The 24472-nt window shown below is 61.7% G+C and overlaps 1 protein-coding gene across 1 annotated transcript in view; it reads left to right on the top strand.

The window, feature by feature from the left end:
- The window catches only part of KDM5C (lysine demethylase 5C), a 56909-nt gene that overhangs the window by 29572 nt on the left and 2865 nt on the right, over positions 1–24472 (top strand). The window contains exons 13-27 of the mRNA XM_056510868.1: positions 276–438; positions 513–632; positions 4274–4468; positions 6418–6599; positions 7987–8111; positions 8205–8352; positions 10013–10109; positions 12320–12678; positions 14781–14919; positions 16276–16455; positions 16891–17025; positions 18529–19053; positions 20592–20618; positions 20657–20751; positions 21842–22205. Coding sequence (XP_056366843.1) covers positions 276–438; positions 513–632; positions 4274–4468; positions 6418–6599; positions 7987–8111; positions 8205–8352; positions 10013–10109; positions 12320–12678; positions 14781–14919; positions 16276–16455; positions 16891–17025; positions 18529–19053; positions 20592–20618; positions 20657–20751; positions 21842–22205 — 2854 coding nt within the window. The remainder of the gene's footprint in view (positions 1–275; positions 439–512; positions 633–4273; positions 4469–6417; positions 6600–7986; positions 8112–8204; positions 8353–10012; positions 10110–12319; positions 12679–14780; positions 14920–16275; positions 16456–16890; positions 17026–18528; positions 19054–20591; positions 20619–20656; positions 20752–21841; positions 22206–24472) is intronic.

Here is a 24472-nt window from a genome sequence, read left to right on the forward strand (position 1 = left end):
GAGGTTTTGGGGATGGAATGAGGAGGTTTTTGAGGTGAGATGAGGAGGTTTTTGGGGATGGAATAATGAGATTTTTAGGGATTAAATAATGATGTTTTGGGGCCCCCAGGGGCGAGCCCAAGACCTGGTACGGGGTGGGATGAGGAGGTTTTGGGGATGAGATGAGGAGGTTTTTGGGGATGGAATAAGGAGGTTTTTGGGGATGGAATGAGGAGGTTTTTGAGGTGAGATGAGGAGGTTTTTGGGGTAGGATAATGATGTTTTGGGGCCCCCAGGGGCGAGCCCAAGACCTGGTACGGGGTGCCGTCGTTCGCGGCCGAGCACCTGGAGGAGGTGATGAAGAAACTGACGCCCGAGCTGTTCGAGAGCCAGCCCGACCTCCTGCACCAGCTGGTCACCCTCATGAACCCCAACACCCTCATGGCCCACGGCGTCCCCGTGAGTTTGGGGGTGTCCCCCAGGGTTTTTGGGGTGTTGTCTGAGGCCAGGTGAGAGCCCAGGTGTGTCCCCAGGTGGTCCGGACCAACCAGTGCGCCGGCGAGTTCGTCATCACCTTCCCCCGCGCCTACCACAGCGGCTTCAACCAGGGCTACAACTTTGCTGAGGCTGTCAACTTCTGCACAGCCGACTGGGTGAGCTCCAGAGTGCCTGGGGAGGGGCTCAGAAATTACCTGGGGGACACAGAAATTACCTGGGGGGCCACAGAACAGCTGGGGGGGTCAATAAAAGTAAAATGGGGGAGAACGAAGAAAAACGTGCAGGGAAAAATGGGAATCTGTGGGTGGAGAATGTAAAGGAAAAGGAGAATTCAAAATTTAGGGGGGTAAAAAGTACCAGGGGGGCACAAAAAGTATCTGGGGAGGGGCACAGAAGTTACCTGGGGTGACACAGAATAGCTGGGGAGTCAATAAAAGTAAAATGGGGGAGAGCAAAGAAAAACATGCAGGGAAAAATGGGAATCTGTGGGTGGAGAATGTAAAGGAAAAGGAGAATTCAAAATTTAGGGGGGTAAAAAGTACCTGAGGGGCACAAAAAGTACCAGGGGAGGGGCACAGAAATTACCTGGGGAGGGGCACAGAAATTACCTGGGGGGGCTCAGAATAGCTGGGGGGGAAATAAAAGTAAAATGGGGGAGGGCGAAGAAAAGTGTGCAGGGAAAAATGGGAATCTGTGGGTGGAGGGGGTAAAGGAAAAGGAGAATTTAAAATTTAGGGGGGTTAAAAAGTACCTGAGGGGCACAAAAAGTACCAGGGGGGCACAAAAAGTGCATGAGGAGGGGTAAAAAATGGACCTGGGTGCGTATGGAATAGCTGGGGAGTCAATAAAAATAAAATGGGGGAGAGTGAAGGAAAGAGTAATGGGGAAAACAGTGAAATGTGTGGGTGGAGGGGGTAAAGGAAAAGGAGAATTTAAAATTTAGGGGGGTAAAAAGTACCTAGGGGGCACAAAAAGTGCATGAGGAGGGGTAAAAAATGGACCTGGGTGGGTATGGAATAGCTGGGGAATCAATAAAAATAAAATGGGAGAGGGCGAAGAAAAGTGTACAGGGAAAAACAGTGAAATGGGTGGGTGGAGGGTATAAAAGAAAAAGAGAAATCAAAATTTAGGGGGGTAAAAAGTACCTGAAGGGCACAAAAAGTACCTGGGGAGGGGCACAGAAATTACCTGGGGGGGCACAGAATAGCTGGGGGGTCAATAAAAGTAAAATGGGAGAGGGCGAAGAAAAATGTAATGGGAAAACAGTGAAATGTGTGGGTGGAGGGGGTAAAGGAAAAGGAGAATTTAAAATTTAGGGGGATAAAAAGTACCAGGGGGGCACAAGAAGTACCTGGGGAGGGGCACAGAAATTTCCTGGGGGGGCACCGAATAGCTGGGGAGTCAATAAAAGTAAAATAGGAGAGGGCGAAAAAAAGTGTGCAGGGAAAAATGGGAATCTGTGGGTGGAGAGGGTAAAGGGAAAGGAGAATTCAAAATTTAGGGGGGTAAAAAGTACCTGGGGGGCACAAAAAGTACCTGAGGGGCACAAAAAGTACCTGGGGGGGCTAAAAATATCTGGGATGGGCACAGAAAATTTGGGGGAATGAGAAAACAGAAAAGAGCGAAATCTGCGAGTGGAGGGTGTTGTCAGGTTTGGGGGTTCAATTTGGGCTGTGCCCAGCTGGGTTCAGGGCTGGGTTTAGGGGTCCCCCCATATTTGGGGTCCCCCCTGACCCCCCCAATTTGCAGCTCCCCGTCAGTGCATCGAGCCCTGCCCAGATCTATGTGTGGGGGGTTCCATGTTTGGGGGTTCAGCTCTGTAGGTTGGGCCATGCTTTGCTGGCTGGTTCAGGGCTGTGTTTTGGGGTTCTGAGTTTCCCCCGGATTTTGGGGTTCCCCTGGTTTTGGGGATCCCCTGACCCTTGTTCCAGCAGATTGTCAGTGCATCAAACACTGCCCAGATCAATGTATGGGGTGTTCCAGGTTTGGGGGTTCAGTTGGGCTGTGTTTATCTGGGTTCAGGGCTTTGTTTATCTGGGTTCAGGGCTGTGTTTATCTGGGTTCAGGGCTGTATTTAGGGGTTCCCCCCCATTTTTGGGGTCCCCCTGACCCCCCCACAATTGGCAGCTCCCCGCAGGCCGTCAGTGCATCGAGCACTGCCCAGTTCAATGCATGGGGGGTTCCAGGTTTGGGGGTTCAGTTGGGCTGTGTTTATCTGGGTTCAGGGCTGTGTTTTGGGGTTCCCCCTCATTTTTGGGGTTCCCGTGTCCCAGCTGCCCGCAGGCCGGCAGTGCATCGAGCACTGCCCAGTTCAGTGCATGGGAAGTTCCCAGGTTTGGGCTGTGTTTACCTGGGTTCAGGGCTGTGTTTACCTGGGTTCAGGGCTGTGTTCTGGGGTCCCCCCCCATTTTTGGGGTCCCCCCTAACCCCCCACAATCTCAGCTGCCCGCAGGCCGGCAGTGCATCGAGCACTGCCCAGTTCAATGCATGGGGGGTTCCCAGGTTCAGGGCTATGTTTACCTGGGTTCAGGGCTGTATTTAGGGGATCCCCCCCATTTTTGGGGTCCCCCTGACCCCCCACTCCCCCCCAGCTGCCCGCAGGCCGGCAGTGCATCGAGCACTGCCCAGTTCAGTGCATGGGGGGTTCCAGGTTTGGGCTGTGTTTATCTGGGTTCAGGGCTGTGTTTGGGGGATCCCCCCCCATTTTTGGGGTCCCCCTGACCCCCCCCAATTGGCAGCTCCCCGCAGGCTGCCAGTGCATCGAGCACTGCCCAGTTCAGTGCATGGGGGGTTCCAGGTTTGGGCTGTGTTTACCTGGGTTCAGGGCTGTGTTTAGGGGATCCCCCTCATTTTTGGGGTTCCCCTGTCCCAGCTCCCCGCAGGCTGTCAGTGCATCGAGCACTGCCCAGCTCAGTACATGGGGGATTCCCAGGTTTGGGGGTTCCCAGGTTTGGGCTGTGATCCCCCAGCTGGGTTCAGGGCTGCGTGTTGGGGTTTTTGGGGTCCCCCCTGACCCCCTCCCGTGTCCCAGCTGCCCGCAGGCCGTCAGTGCATTGAGCACTGCCCAGATCAATGTGTGGGGGATTCCCAGGTTTGGGCTGTGTTTATCTGGGTTCAGGGCTGTGTTTTGGGGTTTTTGGGGATCCCCTGACCCCCTCCCATGTCCCAGCTCCCCGCAGGCCGGCAGTGCATCGAGCACTGCCCAGTTCAATGCATGGGGGGTTCCAGGTTTGGGCTGTGTTTATCTGGGTTCAGGGCTGTGTTTACCTGGGTTCAGGGCTGTGTTTACCTGGGTTCAGGGCTGTATTTAGGGGTTCCCCCCCCATTTTTGGGGTCCCCCCTGACCCCCCACAATCCCAGCTGCCCGCAGGCCGGCAGTGCATCGAGCACTGCCCAGTTCAGTACATGGGGGGTTCCAGGTTTGGGCTGTGGGTTCAGGGCTGTATTTAGGGGATCCCCCCCATTTTTGGGGTCCCCCTGACCCCCTCCCGTGTCCCAGCTGCCCGCAGGCCGGCAGTGCATCGAGCACTGCCCAGATCAATGCATGGGGGGTTCCCAGGTTTGGGCTGTGTTTACCTGGGTTCAGGGCTGTGTTTACCTGGGTTCAGGGCTGTGTTTAGGGGTTTTTGGGGATCCCCTGACCCCCCCCCATCCCAGCTCCCCGCAGGCCGTCAGTGCATCGAGCACTGCCCAGTTCAGTACATGGGGGGTTCCAGGTTTGGGCTGTGGGTTCAGGGCTGTGTTTAGGGGATCCCCCCCATTTTTGGGGTCCCCCTGACCCCCCCCTCCCCCCCAGCTCCCCGCAGGCCGTCAGTGCATCGAGCACTACCGCCGGCTGCGCCGGTACTGCGTGTTCTCGCACGAGGAGCTGATCTGTAAGATGGCCGCCAGCCCCGAGAAGCTGGACCTGAACCTGGCGGCCGCCGTGCACAAGGAGATGTTCGTGCTGGTGCAGGAGGAGAGGAAACTGCGCAAGGCCCTGCTGGAGAAGGTGGGGCACCCCAAAAAATGGGGGGTGGGGGGGCGGGGAGGGGCGGGGGGGTCCTCAAAAGTTCTAGGAAGGGGTGAGAGAGATGTCAGGGGCACCCCAAAAGTTCTGGGGAAGAGGTGAGGGGGTGTTTGTATCACCCTCAGAGGGTTGTAGGGGTGCTGGGGGTCCCCAGAAATTACAGGGAAGGGGTGAGGAGGGTGTTAGGAGCACCCCAAAAGCTCTGGGAAGGGGTGAGAGTTGTGTTTTTGTCACCCTCAGGGGGTCGTGAGGTTGCTGGGGGTCCCCAAAATTTCTGGAGAAGGGGTAGGGGGTGTTAGGAGCACCCTCAGGGGGATATGGGGGTGCTGGGGATCCCCAAAAGTTATAGGGAATGGGTTATGGGGTTGTTAGGGGCACCCCAAAAGTTCTGGGAAGGGGTAGGGGAGTGAGGGTGTCACGCTCAAGGGGGTGTGGGGGTGATGGGGGTCCTCAAAAGTTCTAGGAAGGGGTGAGAGAGATGTCAGGGGCACCCCAAAAGTTCTTGGGAAGGGGTAGAGGGGTGTTAGGGGCACCCTGAGGGGGTTGTGGGGGTGCTGGGGCTCCCCAGAAATTATAGGGAAGGGGTGAGAGAGATGTTAGGGGCACCCCAAAAGTTCTAAGAAGAGGTGAGGGGGGTGTTAGGGGCACCTCAAAAGTTTTGGGGAAGGGGTGAGGGGGGTGCTAGGGGCACCCTGAGTGGGTTATGGATGGGTTAGGGGTGTTAGGGGCACCCCAAAAGTTCTGGGAAGGTTGAGAGAGATGTCAAGGGGTCCCCAAAAGTTCTGGGGAAGGGGTAGGGGGATGTTAGGGGCACCCTGAGGGGGTTGTGGGGGTGCTGAGGGTCCCCAAAAGTTCTGGGTATGGGGTGAGGGTCATATTTGTGCCACCCTGAGGAGGTTATGGAGGGGTTAGGGGTGCTGGGGGCACCCCAAAAGTTCTAAGAAGGGGTGAGGGGGGTGTTAGGGGCACCCCAAAAGTTCTGGGGAAGGGGTAGGGAGGTGTTGGTGTCACCCTCAGGGGGTGTGGGGGTGCTGGGGGTCCCCAAAAGTTCTGGGGAAGGGGTAGGGGTGGTGTTAGGGGCACCCCAAAAGTTCTGGAAGGGTTGAGGGGAGTGTTGGTGTCACCCTCAGGGAGGAGTTTGGGGTTCAGTGACACCCCAAAATCTCACTGGGGGGGTCTGATACCCAATTTTTTGCCCCCCCAGGGCATCACTGAGGCAGAGCAGGAGGGGTTGGACCCACAGGGGGGAATTTCTATCTCACTCAGGGGATCAGAAAGGGCTTGGGGGCTCAAGGGACACCCCAAAATATCCATGGGGGGCTCTGATACCCAATTTTTTGTCCCCCAGGGCATCACTGAGGCAGAGCAGGCAGGGTTAGACCCACAAGGGGGAATTTTATTCTGTTCAGGGTATCAAGAAGGACTTGGGGGTTCAGTGACACCCCAAAATCTCACTGGGGGGGGTCTGACGCCCATTTTTTTTTTGCCCCCCAGGGCATCACTGAGGCAGAGCAGGAGGGGTTGGACCCACAGGGGGGAGTCTGACAGAATTTTTATCCTCAAGAGTGGTTTGAGGGTTCAGTGACACCCCAAAATCTCAGTGGGGGGGGGGTCTGATACCCATTTTTTTGCCCCCCCCAGGGCATCACAGAGGCAGAGCAGGAGGGGTTGGACCCACGAGGGGGGATTTTTATCCCGCTCAGGAGATCAGAAAGGGCTTGGGGGCTCAAGGGATACCCCAAAATATCCATGGGGGGGCTTTGATATCCAATTTTCTGCCCCCCAGGGCATCACTGAGGCAGAGCAGGCAGGGTTAGACCCACGAGGGGGGATTTTTATTCTGCTCAGGGTATCAAGAAGGACTTGGGGGTTCAGTGACACCCCAAAATCTCACTGGGGGGGTCTGACACCCATTTTTTTTTGCCCCCCAGGGCATCACTGAGGCAGAGCGTGAGGCCTTCGAGCTGCTGCCTGATGACGAGAGGCAGTGTGACAAGTGCAAGACCACCTGTTTCCTGTCAGCCCTGGCCTGCTACGACTGTCCCCAGGGCCTGGTCTGCCTGTACCACATGGACGACCTGTGCAAGTGCCCCCGCAGCAAGCAGTACCTGAGGTGGGGGCTGGGGGGTTTGGGGGGGCTGGGAGAGGGATTGGGGGGGCTGGGAGAGGGGCTGGGGGGCTGGGAGAGAATTTGAGGGGGCTGGGAGAGGGGTTGGGGGGCTGGGAGAGGGGTTTGGGGGGGCTGGGAGAGGGATTGGGGGGGCTGGGAGAGGGGCTGGGGGGCTGGGAGAGAATTTGAGGGGGCTGGGAGAGGGGTTGGGGGGCTGGGAGAGGGGTTTGGGGGGGCTGGGAGAGGGGTTGAGGAGCTGGGAGAGGGATTGGGGGGCTGGGAGAGGGTTTGGGGGGTTTAGACAGAGATTTGAGGGGGTTGGATGGAGGTTTGGGGGATCTAGAGAGGGGTTTGGGGGGGGTTGGATGGAGGTTTGGGGGGCCCGGAAGGAGTTTGAGAGGCTGGAGAGGAGTTTGGGGGGGTTGGGAGAGGGGTTTGGGGGTGCTGTTTGTCCCTCTGGGGTGCTGTCTGTCCCTGGGGGTGTCTGTCTGTCCCCTGGGGGTTCTGTCTGTCCCCTGGCGGTTCTGTCTGTCCCTGGGGGTGTCTGTCTGTCCCCTGGGGGTTCTGTCTGTCCCCTGGCGGTTCTGTCTGTCCCTGGGGGTGTCTGTCTGTCCCCTGGGGGTTCTGTCTGTCCCCTGGGGGTTCTGTCTGTCCCCTGGGGGTGTCTGTCTGTCCCGTGGCAGTTCTGTCTGTCCCTCTGGGGGTTCTGCCTGTCCCTGGCAGTTCTGTCTGTCCCCTGGGGGTTCTGCCTGTCCCCTGGGGGTGTCTGTCTGTCCCTGGGGGTTCTGCCTGTCCCCTGGCAGTTCTGTCTGTCCCCTGGTGGTTCTGTCTGTCCCTGGTGGTGTCTGCCTGTCCCTCTGGGGGTTCTGTCTGTCCCCTGGGGGTTCTGCCTGTCCCTGGGGGTGTCTGCCTGTCCCCTGGCAGTTCTGTCTGTCCCTGGGGGTTCTGTCTGTCCCCTGGGGGTTCTGTCTGTCCCCTGGGGGTGTCTGTCTGTCCCTCTGGTGGTTCTGTCTGTCCCCTGGGGGTGTCTGTCTGTCCCTGGCAGTTCTGCCTGTCCCTGGGGGTGTCTGTCTGTCCCCTGGTGGTTCTGTCTGTCCCGTGGCAGTTCTGCCTGTCCCCTGGTGGTGTCTGTCTGTCCCCTGGGGGTGTCTGCCTGTCCCCTGGGGGTGTCTGCCTGTCCCTGGGGGTTCTGCCTGTCCCTGGGGGTTCTGTCTGTCCCTGGGGGTGTCTGTCTGTCCCTGGCAGTTCTGCCTGTCCCTGGGGGTTCTGCCTGTCCCTGGGGGTGTCTGTCTGTCCCTGGGGGTGTCTGTCTGTCCCCTGGGGGTGTCTGTCTGTCCCCTGGGGGTTCTCCCTGCCCCCAGGCCCCGTGGGTGACCCCAGCTGCCCCCAGGTACCGCTACACGCTGGACGAGCTGCCGGCCATGCTGCACAAGCTCAAGGTGCGCGCCGAGTCCTTCGACACCTGGGCCAACAAGGTGCGCGTCGCCCTGGAGCTGGAGGACGGCCGCAAGCGCAGTGAGTCCTGGGGAGGGGCTGGAGCCTTTTTTGGGGGTTCAGGGGGGTTTGGGGGGGCTGAGAGCCCCGCCCTGACCCTCCCTCTCCCGGCAGCGCTGGAGGAGCTGCGGGCGCTGGAGTCGGAGGCGCGCGAGCGCAAGTTCCCCGAGAACGAGCTGCTGCACCGCCTCAAGGGCTGCCTGGGGCAGGCCGAGCGCTGCGTGTCCGAGGCGCTGGGGCTCATCAGCTCCCAGGAGACGGGGTGAGTGTCCCCTCCGGGTCCCCACGGTGTCCCCAGTGTCCCCAGAGTGTCCCCCAGCAGATGGGTGTCGCCGCGCTGGGTCGCTCTCCCCGTGTGGCTGCGCTGTTGTCGCGGTTTCCTGTCCCTCTTGTGCTGCCCCGTGGCCCTGTCCTGTCCCCATGGACACAGGGCACTTAATGTCCCTGTCCTGTCCCCATGGACACTGGACACCTCCATGTCCCTGTCCCCATGGACACAGGGCACTTAATGTCCCTGTCCTGTCCCCATGGACACTGGACACCTCAGTGTCCCTGTCCTGTCCCCATGGACACAGGGCACTTAATGTCCCTGTCCTGTCCCCATGGACACTGGACACTTCCATGTCCCTGTCCCCATGGACACAGGGCACTTCATGTCCTTGTCCTGTCCCCACGGACACAGGGCACCTCTGTGTCATTGTCCTGTCCTCATGGACACAGGGCACTTCCATGTCCCTGTCCTTTCCCCATGGACACTGGACACCTCAGTGTCCCTGTCCCCTCACTGTCCCTGTCCCAGTCCCTGTCCCTCAGTGTCACTGTCCCTCAGTGTCACTGTCCCTCCCTGTCCCAGTCCCTCACTGTCCCAGTCCCTGTCCCTGTCCCCAGGGTCACTGTCCCTGTCCCAGTCCCTCACTGTCCCTCACTGTCCCCGTCCCTCACTGTTCCTGTCCCAGTCCCAGTCCCTCCCTGTCCCTGTCCCTCACTGTCCCTGTCCCCAGGGTCCCCATCCCTCACTGTCCGTGTCCCCAGGGTCCCTGTCCCCATCCCTCACTGTCCCTCAGGGTCCCTGTCCGTGTCCCCAGGGTCCCAGTCCCTCCCTGTCCCTGTCCCTCACTGTCCGTGTCCCAGTCCCCGTCCCTCACTGTCCGTGTCCCCAGGGTCCCCATCCCTCACTGTCCGTGTCCCTCACTGTCCCTGTCCCAGTCCCTCAGTGTCCCTGTCCCTGTCCCCAGGGTCCCTGTCCCCAGGGTCCCTGTCCCTCACTGTTGGTGTCCCCAGTGTCCCAGTCCCTCAGTGTCTGTGTCCCCAGGGTCCCTGTCCCCATCCCTCACTGTTGGTGTCCCCAGGGTCCCCGTCCCTCACTGTCCCTCCCTGTCCCTGTCCCTCAGTGTCCCTGTCCGTGTCCCCAGGGTCCCTGTCCCTGTCCGTCAGTGTCCCTGTCCCTCAGTGTCCCTGTCGGTGTCCCCAGGGTCCCCGTCCCTCCCTGTCCCTCACTGTCCCAGTCCCTCACTGTCCCTGTCCCTCAGTGTCCCTGTCCCTGTCCCCAGGGTCCCTGTCCCTCAGTGTCCCTGTCCCTGTCCCCAGGGTCCCTGTCCCTCAGTGTCCCTGTCCCCAGGGTCCCTGTCCCTGTCCCTCAGTGTCCTATCCCTGTCCCTCAGTGTCCCTGTCCCTGTCCCTCAGTGTCCCTGTCCCTGTCCCTCACTGTCCTGTCCGTGTCCCCAGGGTCCCTGTCCCTCAGTGTCCTGTCCGTGTCCCCAGGGTCCCTGTCCCTGTCCCTCAGGGTCCCTGTCCCTGTCCCTCAGTGTCCCTGTCCCTGTCCCTCAGTGTCCTGTCCCCCAGGGTCCCTGTCCCTGTCCCTCAGTGTCCCTGTCCCTGTCCCTCAGTGTCCCTGTCCCTCAGTGTCCTGTCCGTGTCCCCAGGGTCCCCGCGCCGGCGCTGACGGTGGAGGAGCTGCGGGCGTTCCTGGAGCAGATGAACCAGCTGCCCTGTGTCATGCACCAGATCGGGGACGTGCAGGTGGGACGGGGTCACTGGGGTCACACGGGGTCACTGTGGGGTCACACGGGGTCACACGGGGTCACACAGGGTCACAGGGGTCACACGGGTCACAGGGGGTCACACAGGGGTCACAGGGGTGACGGGGGGTCACACGGTGTCATGTGGGGTCACTGGGGGGTCATGTGGGGTCACAGAGGTCACACGGGGTCACAGGGGCATCACAGGGATCACAGGGATGTCACGGGGGGTCACACAGGGTCACGCGGAGTCACAGGGGTCACAAGGGGTCATGGGGGGTCACACAGGGTTACAGGGGTGTCACATGGGGTCACAAGGGTGTCACATTGGGTCTCACAGGGGTGTCACACGGGGTCACAGGGATGTCACAGGGGTCACAGGGGTCACACGAAGTCACAGGGATGTCACATGGGGTCACGGGGGTCACACGGGGTCATGTGGGGTCACATGGGTCACACAGGTTCACTGGGTCACTGGGGTCACGTGGAGTCACAGGGGTGACAGGGGGGTCACAGTGAGTCACACAGGGTCACACAGGGGTCACAGGGGTGTCACACGGGGTCACATGGTTCACAGGGGTGTCACAGGAGTCACAGGGGTCACACAGGGGTCACACGGGGTCACAGGGGTCACATGGGGTCACACAGGGGTCACGTGGGGTCACAGGGGTGTCACACGGCATTCCAGAGGTGTCCCTGCATGTCCCACAGTGTCCTGGGGGTGTCCCTGCTTGTCCCAGAGGTGTCCCAGGTTGTCCCACAGTGTCCCTGCTTGTCCCAGGGATGTCACACAGTGTCCCAAGGGTGTCCCTGCATGTCACAGGGATGTCAGGGATGTCCCTGTGCTGTCTCTGTGTCCCCACCATGTCCCTCAGTGTCCCCACCATGTCCCTCTGTGCCCCCCTGATGTCCCACTACTGTCCCTGTGTGTCCCCGCCATGTCCCTGTGTCCCTCTGTGTCCCCACCATGTCCCTGTGTCCCTCTCTGTCCCTGACCCCGTGTCCTCATAATGTCCCCATAATGTCCCTCTCTGTCCCCGCCCATCCCTGACCCCATGTCCCCACGATGTCCCCACGATGTCCCTCTGTCCCCGCCCACCCTGACCCCTGTCTGTCCCCACGATGTCCCCACCATGTCCCCATGATATCCCTGTCTGTCCCTGTCCCATGTCCCCACCATATCCCCATATCCCTCTCTGTCCCACGTCCCCACCATGTCCCTGTGTCCCTCTCTGTCCCTGTCCCATGTCCCCACCATGTCCCTGTGTCCCTCCCTGTCCCATATCCCCATGATATCCCTCTCTGTCCCTGTCCCATGTCCCCACCATGTCCCCATGTCCCTCTCTGTCCTGTCCCGTGTCCCCACCATGTCCCCGTGTCCCTCTCTGTCCCTGTCCCCTCTCTGTCCCCACCATGTCCCTGTGTCCCTCTCTGTCCCTGTCCCATGTCCCCACCATGTCCCCGTGTCCCCACCATGTCCCTGTGTCCCTCTCTGTCCCTGTCCCCTCTCTGTCCCCACCATGTCCCTGTGTCCCTCTCTGTCCTGTCCCATGTCCCCACCATGTCCCCGTGTCCCCACCATGTCCCCGTGTCGCTCTCTGTCCCTGTCCCTTGTCCCCACCATGTCCCCGTGTCCCTCTCTGTCCTGTCCCGTGTCCCCACCATGTCCCCGTGTCCCCACCATGTCCCCGTGTCCCTCTCTGTCCTGTCCCATGTCCCCACCATGTCCCCGTGTCCCTCTCTGTCCCTGTCCCGTGTCCCCACCATGTCCCCGTGTCCCTCTCTGTCCCTGTCCCGTGTCCCCACCATGTCCCCGTGTCCCCACCATGTCCCCGTGTCCCTCTCTGTCCCTGTCCCGTGTCCCCACCATGTCCCCGTGTCCCCACCATGTCCCCGTGTCCCCACCATGTCCCCGTGTCCCTCTCTGTCCCTGTCCCATGTCCCCACCATGTCCCCGTGTCCCCACCATGTCCCCGTGTCCCCACCATGTCCCCGTGTCCCTCTCTGTCCCTGTCCCATGTCCCCACCATGTCCCCGTGTCCCCACCATGTCCCCGTGTCCCTCTCTGTCCCTGTCCCGTGTCCCCACCATGTCCCTGTGTCCCTCCCTGTCCCGTGTCCCCACCATGTCCCCATGTCCCTCTCTGTCCTGTCCCCTCTCTGTCCCCACCATGTCCCCGTGTCCCCGCCCCCTGACGGCCGCTCCCCGCAGGCGCTGCTGGAGCGGGTGGAGTCGTTCCAGGCGGAGGCTCGGGCGGCTCTGGCCGTTCCCCCGCCCGCGCCGGGGGCGCTGCAGGCGCTGCTGGAGCGCGGGGCGCGGCTGGGCGTGGAGGTGCCCGAGGGCCGGCGGCTGGAGCGGCAGCTGGCGCAGGCGGCCTGGCTGGAGGAGGTGACGGCCACGCTGCGCTCGCCGCGCGCCCGCGTCCCCCTGCCCGTCATGCGCGGCCTCATCCAGGCCGGCCGCACCGTGGCCCCCAGCCCCGCCGTGGACGTGGCCATGGCCGAGCTGCAGGAGCTGCTGACCATCGCCCAGCGCTGGGAGGAGAAGGCGCAGATGTGCCTGGAGGCCAGGTGGGGGAGGGGCGCCTGCCGGGGGGGGTGGGGGGTAAAGGGGCTGGGGGTGTGTGCTGGGTGGGTAAAGGGGCTGGGGGTGTGCCCTGGGTGGGTAAAGGGGCTGGGGGTGTGTGCTGGGTGGGTAAAGGGGCTGGGGGTGTGCCCGGGGTGGGTAAAGGGGCTGGGGGTGTGCTGGGTGGGTAAAGGGGCTGGGGGTGTGCCCTGGGTGGGTAAAGGGGCTGGGGGTGTGCTGGGGGGTGGGTAAAGGGGCTGGGGGTGTGCCCTGGGTGGGGGTAAAGGGGCTGGGGGTGTGTGCCCTGGGTGGGTAAAGGGGCTGGGGGTGTGCCCTGGGTGGGTAAAGGGGCTGGGGGTGTGTGCCCTGGGTGGGTAAAGGGGCTGGGGGTGTGCCCTAGGTGGGTAAAGGGGCTGGGGGTGTGGGCTGGGGGTGGTAAAGGGGCTGGGGGTGTGCCCTGGGTGGGTAAAGGGGCTGGGGGTGTGTGCTGGATGGGGGTAATGGGGCTGGGGGCTGGGGGTGTGCCCTGGGTGGGTAAAGGGGCTGGGGGTGTGTGCCCTGGGTGGGTAAAGGGGCTGGGGGTGTGCTAGGTGGGTAAAGGGGCTGGGGGTGTGCCCTGGGGGGGTAAAGGGGCTGGGGGTGTGCCCTGGGTGGGTAAAGGGGCTGGGGAATGTGTGCTGGCTGGGGGTAATGGGGCTGGGGGCTGGGGGTGTGCCCTGGGTGGGTAAAGGGGCTGGGGGTGTGTGCCCTGGGTGGGTAAAGGGGCTGGGGGTGTGTGCTGGGTGGGTAAAGGGGCTGGGGGTGTGCTAGGTGGGTAAAGGGGCTGGGGGTGTGTGCCCTGGGTGGGTAAAGGGGCTGGGGGTGTGCTAGGTGGGGATAAAGGGGCTGGGGGTGTGCTAGGTGGGGATAAAGGGGCTGGGGGTGTGTGCTGGGTGGGGATAAAGGGGCTGGGGGTGTGCCCTGGGTGGGTAAAGGGGCTGGAGGTGTGTTCTGGGTGGGGGTAAAGGGGCTGGGGGTGTGTGCCCTGGGTGGGTAAAGGGGCTGGAGGTGTGTTCTGGGTGGGGGTAAAGGGGCTGGGGGCTGCCCCTCGTGTCTCTGGGGATACAGAGGGTGCCAGGGGGGGTCTGGGGTCCCAGGGAGGGTCTCAGGGTCCCAGGGGGATCCCAAGGGTCCCAGTTGGTCCCAGGGTGTCCCAGTTGGTCCCAGGGGTGTCTCAGGGGGTCCCAGTTGGTCCCAGGGTGTCCCAGTCTATCCCAGCTGCCCCAGTCGGTCCCAGTCTATCCCAGCTCCTAGGCTGTCCCAGGGGTGTCTCTGGGCTGTCCCAGTCTATCCCAGCTGTCCCAGCCGCCCCAGCCACCCCAGCAGTCCCACTCTATCCCAGTCTATCCCAGCTGTCCCAGTCTGTCCCAGTCTATCCCAGTCTATCCCGGCTGTCCCAGGGCTGTCCCAGGGGTGACTCAGGGTGTCCCAGTGTGTCCCAGTCTATCCCAGTCTATCCCAGCTGTCCCAGTCTGCCCCAGCGTGTCCCAGCTATCCCGGCTGTCCCAGGGGTGACTCAGGGTGTCCCAGTCTATCCCAGTCTATCCCAGTCTATCCCAGTCTATCCCAGCTGTCCCAGTCTGCCCCAGTCTGCCCCAGCTGTCCCAGCTATCCCAGTCTATCCCAGCTGTCCCAGTCTATCCCAGTCTATCCCAGCTGTCCCAGTCTATCCCAGTCTGTCCCAGTCTATCCCAGCTGTCCCAGTCTATCCCAGTCTATCCCAGTCTATCCCAGTCTATCCCAGCTGTCCCAGTCTATCCCAGTCTGTCCCAGTCTATCCCAGCTGTCCCAGTCTATCCCAGTCTATCCCAGTCTATCCCAGTCTATCCCAGCTGTCCCAGCCACCCCAGCGTGTCCCAGTCTATCCCAGTCTATCCCAGTCTGTCCCAGCTATCCCAGTCTATCCCAGTCTATCCCAGTCTATCCCAGTCTATCCCAGTCTGTCCCAGTCTATCCCAGTCTGTCCCAGTCTATCCCAGTCTATCCCAGCTATCCCAGTCTGCCCCAGTCTATCCCAGCTATCCCAGTCTGCCCCAGCTGTCCCAGCTACCCCAGTCTGTCCCCGCAGGCAGAAGCACCCCCCGGCCACGCTGGCCGCCATCATCCAGGAGGCCGAGAACATCCCGGCGCTGCTGCCCAACATCCAGGCCCTGAAGGAGGCGCTGGGCAAGGCGCGGGCCTGGATCGCCGACGTGGAGGAGATCCAGGTGGGCTGGGGACATGGGACACCTGGGGACATCTGACTGACACCTGGGGACACCTGGGACATCTGACTGACACCTGGGGGTGCCTGGGGACACCTGGGACATCTGACTGACACCTGGGGGACACCTGGGACACATGGGGACACCTGAGGGCACCTGGGGGACACCTGGGGGACACCTGGGACATCTGACTGACACCTGGGGGCACCTGGGACATCTGACTGACACCTGGGGGACACCTGGGGAGCACCTGGGACACCTGAGGGAAAACCTGGGGGACACCTGGGGGCACCTGGGGACACCTGGGACACCTGAGGGAAAACCTGGGGAACGCCTGGGACACCTGGGGGATACCTGGGGACACCTGGGACACCTGGGGGACACCTGGGACCGCCTGGGGGACACCTGGGGATACCTGAGGGACACCTGGGGGACACCTGGGACACCTAGGGGATGCCTGGGGGACAACCTGGGGACACTGGGGGACACCTGGGGATACCTAAGGGACACCTGAGGGACCCCTGAGTGACCCCTGGGATACCAGAGTGACACCTGGGACACCTGAGGGACCCCTGGGACAGATGGGACACGTGGGACACCTGCCCTACGCATCCTGGATTGCTGGGATGTCCCCTGGGACACTCCTGTGTCCCCGTCCTGTCCCTGTGGACACTGGACACTCCTGTGTCCTCATTCTGACCCCATGGACACTGGACACTCCTGTGTCATTGTCATGGACACTGGACACTCCTGTGTCCCCATCCTGTCCCATCCCTGTCTCTGCCATGTCCCTGTCACCATGTCCCCATTCTGTGCCTGCCATGTCCCCATCCTGTCCCTGTCCCTGCCATGTCCCTCCCGTGTCCCCATCCTGTCCCTGTCACCGTGTCCCTGTCACCATGTCCCCATCCTGTCCCTGTCACCGTGTCCCCATTCCATCCTGTCCCATCCCTGTCCCTGCCATGTCCCTCCTGTGTCCCCACCCTGTCCCTGTCACCATGTCCCCACCCTGTCCCTGTCACCGTGTCCCCATCCTGTCCCTGTCCCTGCCATGTCCCTGCCATGTCCTCATCCTGTCCCTGTCACCGTGTCCCCATCCTGTCCCTGTCACCGTGTCCCTGTCACCATGTCCCCATCCTGTCCCTGTCACCATGTCCCCATCCTGTCCCTGTCACCATGTCCCCATCCTGTCCCTGCCATGTCCCCATCCCATCCTGTCCCTGTCACCGTGTCCCCATCCTGTCCCTGTCCCTGCCATATCCCTGCCGTGTCCCCACCCTGTCCCTCCCACAACCCCCCCACTCCCCCACCCCTCTCACCCCCTCCCCACCCGTGTGACCCCCCCGTGTGTCCCCCCAGAACGGTGACCACTACCCGTGCCTGGATGACCTGGAGGGGCTGGTGGCCGTGGGCCGGGACCTGCCGGTGCGGCTGGAGGAGCTGCGGCAGCTGGAGCTGCAGGTCGGCACCGCGCACTCGTGGCGGGACAAGGCCTCCCGCACCTTCCTCAAGAAGAACTCCTGCTACACCCTGCTCGAGGTGGGCCTGGCCTCTGGAGAGCTCTGAGGGGGCTCCCTCAAGCAGGATTTGGCTTCTCAGCCAGCGAAGGGTTGAGATTTTTTGGGGGGGAATCGCCGTAGAGGTTCCGAAAGGAGATTTATTTCTTACGAGGGTTGTGCCAGCGAAATGTGGTTACACAGCAGAGCAAGGGGATTTTATGGATTTCAGGGGGGTTGAGTTTCTAACCACAAAATTATAAGTTGAGAAGTATCTAATTACTTTATGTTTCTAGGTGAGAAAAGACCAATTATTTAGTAAACAGCAATAGAAATCGTAAATGATACAGAGTTTTGGTAGGGAGGGGGAGCATCGCTGGTGAAGGGTTTCACAGGGACAGCTTTTTCAGGGACAGCTGTACCATCCCCAGGTGTGGGTGGCTCTGGCAGGGCTCTGAGCCCTCCCTGCTGTCCCCAGGTGCTGTGTCCCTGCGCCGACGCCGGCTCGGACAGCAGCAAGAGGCTCAAGTGGCGGCAGGAGCCGGGGCTGTACCGGCTGGACGCCGAGAGCCTGGGGCTGTCAGCGCAGGACCTGCGCGACCCCGGCGCCGTGGTGAGGAGGGGACACCCCCGGGACCCCCAGCCCTGGCCCTGCTGCTGGCCCTGCTGTCCCCACCCCAGGATTTTGGGGTGTTTAGGGTGGGGGGCACCACGTCCATCCCCAGTGCCCATCGTGGCTTGCATTCTTTATTCCCCCTAGATTCTGTTGTTGAGGGGTTTGGGGATGGGTCACCCACTGTCCCTGATCCCTGTCACCTGTCACCCCCTGCTCTCCCCCACCCCATATTGTGGCATTCAGGGATTTGGAGATGGGACACACTCTGTGACCCCCCAATCCCCTCTCCTCCCTGCTGTCCCCCAGATTATGACATTCAGGGATTTGGGGATGGGTCACACTCTGTGACCCCCTGCTGTCCCCCAGATTGTGGCATTCAGGGGTTCGGGGATGGGTCACCCACATGTCCCTGGTCACCCCCTGCTCTCCCCCACCCCAGATTGTGACATTCAGGGGTTCAGGGATGGGTCCCACTTTGTGACCCCCAATCCCCTCTCCCCCCATGCTGTCCCCCAGATTGTGGCATTCAAGGGTTTGGGGATGGGTCACCGACATGTCCCCAATCCCTGTCACCTCTCACATTCCTTATTCCCCCTAGACTGTGGCATTCAGGGGTTTGGGGATGGGTCACCCACATGTCCCCAATCCCTGTCACCTCTCACACTCCCAGTTTCCCTCCAGACCATGGTGTTCAGGGGTTTGGGCAACACCCACATCCTCCCAGTCCCTGTCACCTCTCACCCCCTGCTGTCCCCCACCCCAGATTTTGGCATTCAGGGATTTGGAGATGGGTCACCTGATCCCTGTCACCTCTCACCCCCTGCTGTCCCCCACCCCAGATTTTGGCATTCAGGGGTTTGGGGATGGTTGTGACCCCCAATCCCCTCACCCCCTGCTGTCCCCCACCCCAGATTTTGGCATTCAGGGGTTCAGGGATGGGTCACCCACATATCCCCTCTTCCCCCCTGCCATCCCCCAGATCGTTCATTCAGGGGTTTGGAGATGCATCACTCACATGTCCCCAGTCCGTCACCTCTCACCCCCTGCTGTCCCCCACCCCAGATTTTGACATTCAGGGGTTCAGGGATGGATCACTCACATGTCCCTGGTCACCCCCTGCTGTCCCCCACCCAGATTTTGACATTCAGGGGTTCAGGGATGGGTCACCCACATGTCCCTGGTCACCCCCTGCTGTCCCCCACCCCAGATTTTGACATTCAGGGGTTCAGGGACGGGTCCCACCCTGTGACCCCCCAATCCCCTTTCACCCCTGCTGTCCCCCACCCCAGATTTTGGCATTCAGGGGTTCAGGGATGGATCACTCACATGTCCCTGGTCACCCCCTGCTGTCCCCCACCCAGATTTTGGCATTCAGGGGTTCAGGGATGGGTCACCCACATGTCCCTGGTCACCCCCTGCTGTCCCCCACCCCAGATTTTGGCATTCAGGGGTTCAGGGATGGGTCACCCACATATCCCCTCTCCCCCTGCCGTCCCCCAGATCGTGGCGTTCAAGGAGGGCGAGCAGAAGGAGAAGGAGGGCATGCTGCGCCTGCGCCACGCCAACGCCCAGAAAGCCGCGCCGCCCGCGCCGGGCCCGGGGCCGCCGTCCTGCGTCTGCGGGCAGCCGGCCGGGCCGGCCATGCTGCAGTGCCAGCTCTGCCGGGACTGGTTCCACGGCTCCTGCGTGGCCTGGCCCCGCCTGGGCGCCCAGAAACCCTCCCCGGCCTGGTGGGAGTGGGACGCCAAGTTCCTGTGCCCGCTGTGCCAGCGCTCGCGCCGGCCGCGCCTGGAGACCATCCTGGCGCTGCTGGTGGCCCTGCAGAAGCTGCCGGTGCGGCTGCCCGAGGGCGAGGCCCTGCAGTGCCTCACCGAGCGAGCCATCACCTGGCAGGACCGCGCCCGCCAGCTGCTGGCGTCCCCCGAGGTGGCCGCGCCCCTGGAGCGGCTGGCGGCGCTGCGGCACCGGCTGCACGGGGACGGCGACGGGGCGCTGCGCGAGGCCAGCCGCAACGAGCAGACCAAGGTGGGGACGGGGGGATTTATGGGGTTTTGGGGTGATTTATGGGGGTTTGGGGTGATTTATGGGGGATTTATGGGGGTTTGGGGTGTCAGGGCGCTGCGCGAGGCCAGCCGCAACGAGCAGACCAAGGTGGGGATTTGGGGGGGATTTGGGAGGATTTATGGGGGTTTATGGGGGATTTGGGGTGATTTATGGGGGATTTGGGGTGTCAGGGCGCTGCGCGAGGCCAGCCGCAACGAGCAGACCAAGGTACGGGGGTTTATGGGGGTTTGGGGGGATTTATGGGGGATTTATGGGGGATTTGGGGTGATTTATGGGGGATTTGGGGTGATTTATGGGGGTTTTGGGGGCATTTATGGGGGATTTATGGGGATTTGGGGTGATTTATGGGGGTTTGGGGTGTCAGGGCGCTGCGCGAGGCCAGCCGCAACGAGCAGACCAAGGTGGGGATTTATGGGGTTTTGGGGGGATTTATGGGGGTTTGGGGGGATTTATGGGGGTTTGGGGGGATTTATGGGGATTTGGGGGTGATTTATGGGGTTTTGGGGGGATTTATGGGGGTTTATGGGGGATTTGGGGTGATTTATGGGGTTTTGGGGTGTCAGGGCGCTGCGCAAGGCCAGCCGCAACGAGCAGACCAAGGTATGGGGGTTTATGGGGTTTTGGGGGGATTTATGGGGGATTTGGGGGGGATTTGGGGTGATTTATGGGGGTTTTGGGGTGATTTATGGGGGTTTGGGGTGTCAGGGCCGCTGCGCGAGGCCAGCCGCAACGAGCAGACCAAGGTGGGATTTATGGGGGTTTGGGGGGGGGGTTTGGGGTGATTTATGGGGGGATTTGGGGTGATTTATGGGGGTTTGGGGTGATTTATGGGGGGATTCGGGGTGATTTATGGGGGTTTGGGGTGATTATGGGGGTTTGGGGTGATTTATGGGGTTTTTGGGGGGAATTTGGGGTGTCAGGGTGCTGCGCGAGGCCAGCCACAATGAGCAGACCAAGGTGGGGTGATTTATGGGGGTTTGGGGGGATTTATGGGGGTTTTGGGGGGATTTATGGGGGTTTTGGGGGGATTTGTGGGGGTTTTGGGGGGATTTAGGGATATTTGGGGTGATTTATGGGGGTTTTGGGATGATGGTGCTCTGTATGAGGCCAGCCACAATGAGCAGACCAAGGTAGAAGTGTCTGGGAGCAAGTTTTGGGGCCCTGGGGCAGGTTTCGTGTCTCCAGGGCAGGTTTTGGGGCTCCAGGGCAGGTTTTGGGGTTTTGGGGCAGGTTTGGGGCTCCAGGGCAGGTTTTGGGGTTCTGGGGCAGGTTTTGGGGCTCCAGGGCAGGTTTGGGGCTCCAGGGCAGGTTTTGGGGTTCTGGGGCAGCTTTTGGGGTTCCAGGGCAGGTTTTGGGGCTGGGGCAGCTTTTGGTGTTGCAGGGCAGGTTTTGGGGCTCCAGGGCAGGTTTTGGGGCTCCAGGTCAGGTTTTGGGGTTCTGAGGCAGGTTTTGGGGCCCCAGGGCAGGTTTTGGGGTCCCGGGGCAGGTTTTGGGGTTTTGGGGCAGGTTTTGGGGTCCCAGGGCAGGTTTTGGGGTTCCAGGGCAGGTTTTGGGGCTGGGGCAGGCCGAGCCCCCCAGAACACGTTCCCCCCACCCCGCAGGTGTCGGTGGAGAACGGGGACGCCCCCAGCCCCGAGAAGAACGGACCCCTGCCCTCGGGTGAGTGGGGTGGGGACACGGGGTCCAGGGGTCCCTGGGAGCCTGGGGGGCGCTGCAGTGTCCCCCTGGTGTCCCCATGTCCCCACCATGTCCTTGTAGTGTCACCGTGTCCCCATCATGTCCCCACCATGTCTCTCTGGTGTCCCCATGTCCCCACCATGTCCCCACCATGTCCCCATGGTGTCCCCGCAGAGCTGGAGGCGCTGAGTGCGGCGCTGTGTCCCTGCAGTGTCCCCATGTCCCTGCTGTGTCCCTGCAGTGTCCCCGTGGTGTCCCCATGGTGGTGTCCCCACGATGTTCCCTGTCCCTGCAGAGCTGGAGGCTCTGTGTCCCTGTGGTGTCATTGTGGTGTCCCTGCAGAACTGGAGGCACTGAGCGTGGCGCTGTGTCCCTGCAGTGTCCCTGCAGTGTCCCCATGTCCCTGTGATGTCCCCACGATGTTCCCTGTCCCCGCAGAGCTGGAGGCTCTGTGTCCCTGTGGTGTCCCCGTAGAGCTGGAGGCACTGAGTGCACCCTGTGTCCCTGCAGTGTCCCCATGTCTCTGTGGTGTCCCCACGTCTCTGTGGTGTCCCCACAATGTCCCCATGGTGTCCCTGCAGAACTGGAGGCGCTCAGTGTGGCGCTGTGTCCCTGCAGTGTTCCTGTGGTATCCCCATGTCCCCACAATGTCCCCACAGAGCTGGAGGCTCTGTGTCCCCATGTCCCCACGATGTTCCCCTGGTGTCCCCACGATGTCCCCTGTCCCCGCAGAACTGGAGGTGCTGACCGTGGCACTGTGTCCCTGTGGTGTCCCCATGTCCCTGCAGTGTCCCCATGGTGTCCCTGTGGTGTCCCCATGTCCCTGCAGTGTCCCCACGATGTCCCTGTGGTGTCCCGTAGAGCTGGAGGTGCTCAGCACACCCTGTGTCCCCATGTCCCCATGTCTCTGTGATGTCCCCACGATGTCCCCGTGGTGTCCCCGCAGAGCTGGAGGCGCTGAGCGTGGCGGCACTGTGTCCCTGCAGTGTCCCTGCAGTGTCCCCATGGTGTCCCCATGGTGTCCCCATGTCCCTGCAGTGTCCCCATGGTGTCCCTGTCCCTGTCCCCGCAGAGCTGGAGGCGCTGAGCGCGGCGCTGCCCCGCCTGCAGGCGCAGGGCCCGGCGCTGGAGCTGCCCGAGGGGGGGCACAGTGCAGTGTCCCCATGGTGTCCCCATGTCCATGCAGTGTCCCTGCAGTGTCCCCACAATGTCCCCGTGGTGTCCCCGCAGAGCTGGAGGCGCTGAGCGCGGCGCTGCCCCGCCTGCAGGCGCAGGGCCCGGCGCTGGAGCTGCCCGAGGGGACGCGGCGGCCGCTGGAGGAGCTGATGATGGAGGGCGACCTGCTGGAGGTGACGCTGGACGAGGCCCAGAGCATCTGGAGGCTGCTGCAGGCCACGCGCCCGCCCCCGCTGGGCCTGTTCCGCCTGCTGCTCGAGGTGGGGCCCCAAACCGGGATGGGGACCCTGAAACCGGGCTGGGAACCCCAAACTGAGCTGGGGACCCCAAAACTGAGCTGGGAACCCCAAAACTGAGCTGGCATACAGAGCAAACCCCAAAAGGGGGCTGGGGACCCCAAACTGAGCTGGGATACAGAGCAAACCCCAAAAGGGGGCTGGGGACCCAAAACGGGGCTGGGGACCCCGAAACCGGGCTGGGGACCCCGAAACCGGGATGGGGACCCTGGAACCGAGCTGGGGACCCCAAACTGGGCTGGGATACAGAGCAAACCCCAAAACAGGGCTGGGAACCACCAAAACCGGGCTGGGGACCCCGAAACCGGGCTGGGAACCCCAAACTGGGCTTGAGAACCCAAAACTGAGCTGGGGACCCCAAACTGAGCTGGGATACAGAGCAAACCCCAAAAGGGGGCTGGGGACCCCAAAACCGGGTTGGGAACCCCAAAACTGGGCTGGGAACTCCAAACGGGGCTGGGGACCCCAAAACTGGGCTGGGGACCCCAAAACCGGGTTGGGAACCCCAAAACTGGGCTGGGGACCCCGAAACGGGGCTGGGAACCCAAACTGGGCTTGAGAACCCCAAAACTGGGATGGGATACAGAGTAAACCCCAAAACTGGGCTGGGGACCCCAGACTGGGCTGGGATACAGAGCAAAACGGGGCTGGGGACCCCAAAACTGAGCTAGGGACCCCAAACTGGGCTGGGGTACAGAGCAAACCCCAAAACTGGGCTGGGAACCCCAAACCGAGCTGGAGACCCCAAAACTGGGCTGGAGACCCCGAAACTGGGCTGAGAACCCCAAACTGAGCTGGGATACAGGACAAACCCCAAAACTGATTGGGGAACCCAAAACCTGTCTGGGGATACAGAACAAACCCCCAAAACCTGTTTGGGGATACAGGGCAAACCCCAAAACTGACCCAGAGACCCCCAAAACCTGCCCAGGGCCCCCTGAAACTGAGCAGGGAACCCCAAACCTTGTTAGGGGATACAGAACAAACCCCCAAAACTGACCTGGGGGCTCCCCAAGTGCCCCAAAGTGTCCCCTTGAACTCTAAAACTGCCCCAACCCCTGCTGGGCACCCCAAAACTGGCTCCAAATAATCTTTTAAAGTTCTTAGTGATCCCCTCACATTCCCTCAGAGACCCCAAAAACTTGTGCTCTTTTCCTCGTGGTGAGGGTCCCCAAAACCCCTCAGGGACCCCAAAACCTCTCGGGGACCCCAAAACCCCTCAGGTACCCCAAAGCTCTCCCTTTTACCCCTCTCACCACAGGGTGAGGGTCCCCAGAACCTCTGGGGGACCCCAAATTCTCTTTCCCTGCTGTTCCACCACCTCAGCCCCCCCCCATAGCTGCTTTTGGGGTGACTGTGGTGTGTGACTGTGGCTGTGACTCTGGGGGTGTGACTGTGGCTGTGACCATGGGTGTGACTCTGGGTGTGTCCCCCTGGATTGACTCTGGGTTTGACTGTGGCTGTGTCCCCCCCCATAGCTGGTTTTGGGGTGACTGTGGGGGGTGACTCTGGGTGTGTCCCCCTGCAGTGACTGTGGGTGTGTCCCCCCCTTAGCCAGTTTTGGAGTGACTGTGGGTGTGTGATTGTGGGTGTGTCCCCCCCCCCCATAGCCAGTTTTGGGGTGACTCTGGGTGTGTCCCCCTGGGGTGACTGTGGGGTGTGACTCTGGTTGTGACCGTGGGTGTGACCGTGGGTGTGACTGTGGGTGTGACTGTGGGGTGTGACTGTGGGGTGTGACTCTGGTTGTGACTGTGGGTGTGACCGTGGGGTGTGACTGTGGGGTGTGACTCTGGTTGTGACCGTGGGTGTGACTCTAGGTGTGTCCCCCCCATAGCCGGTTTTGGGGTGACTGTGGCTGTGTCCCCCTGGGGTGACTGGGTGTGACTCTGGGTGTGTCCCCCTGGGGTGACTGTGGGCGTGTCCCCCCCTTAGCCGGTTTTGGGGTAACTGTGGGGGTGTGACTCTGGGGTGACTCTGTGTGTGACTGTGGGTGTGTCCCCCCCATAGCCGGTTTTGGGGTGACTGTGGCTGTGACCGTGGCTTTGACTCTGGGTGTGTGACTGTGGCTGTGCCTGTGGTGTGTGACTGTGGCTTTGATTCTGGCTGTGACTGTGGGTGTGTAACCGTGGCTGTGACGTGGCTGTGTCCCCCTTGGGGTGCCTGTGGCTGTGCCTGGGGTGTGACTGTGGCTTTGATTCTGGCTGTGACTGTGGGTGTGTAACCGTGGCTGT

Source organism: Oenanthe melanoleuca, chromosome 25, assembly GCF_029582105.1.
Source record: "Oenanthe melanoleuca isolate GR-GAL-2019-014 chromosome 25, OMel1.0, whole genome shotgun sequence".
In the NCBI taxonomy this organism is placed as follows: domain Eukaryota; kingdom Metazoa; phylum Chordata; class Aves; order Passeriformes; family Muscicapidae; genus Oenanthe; species Oenanthe melanoleuca.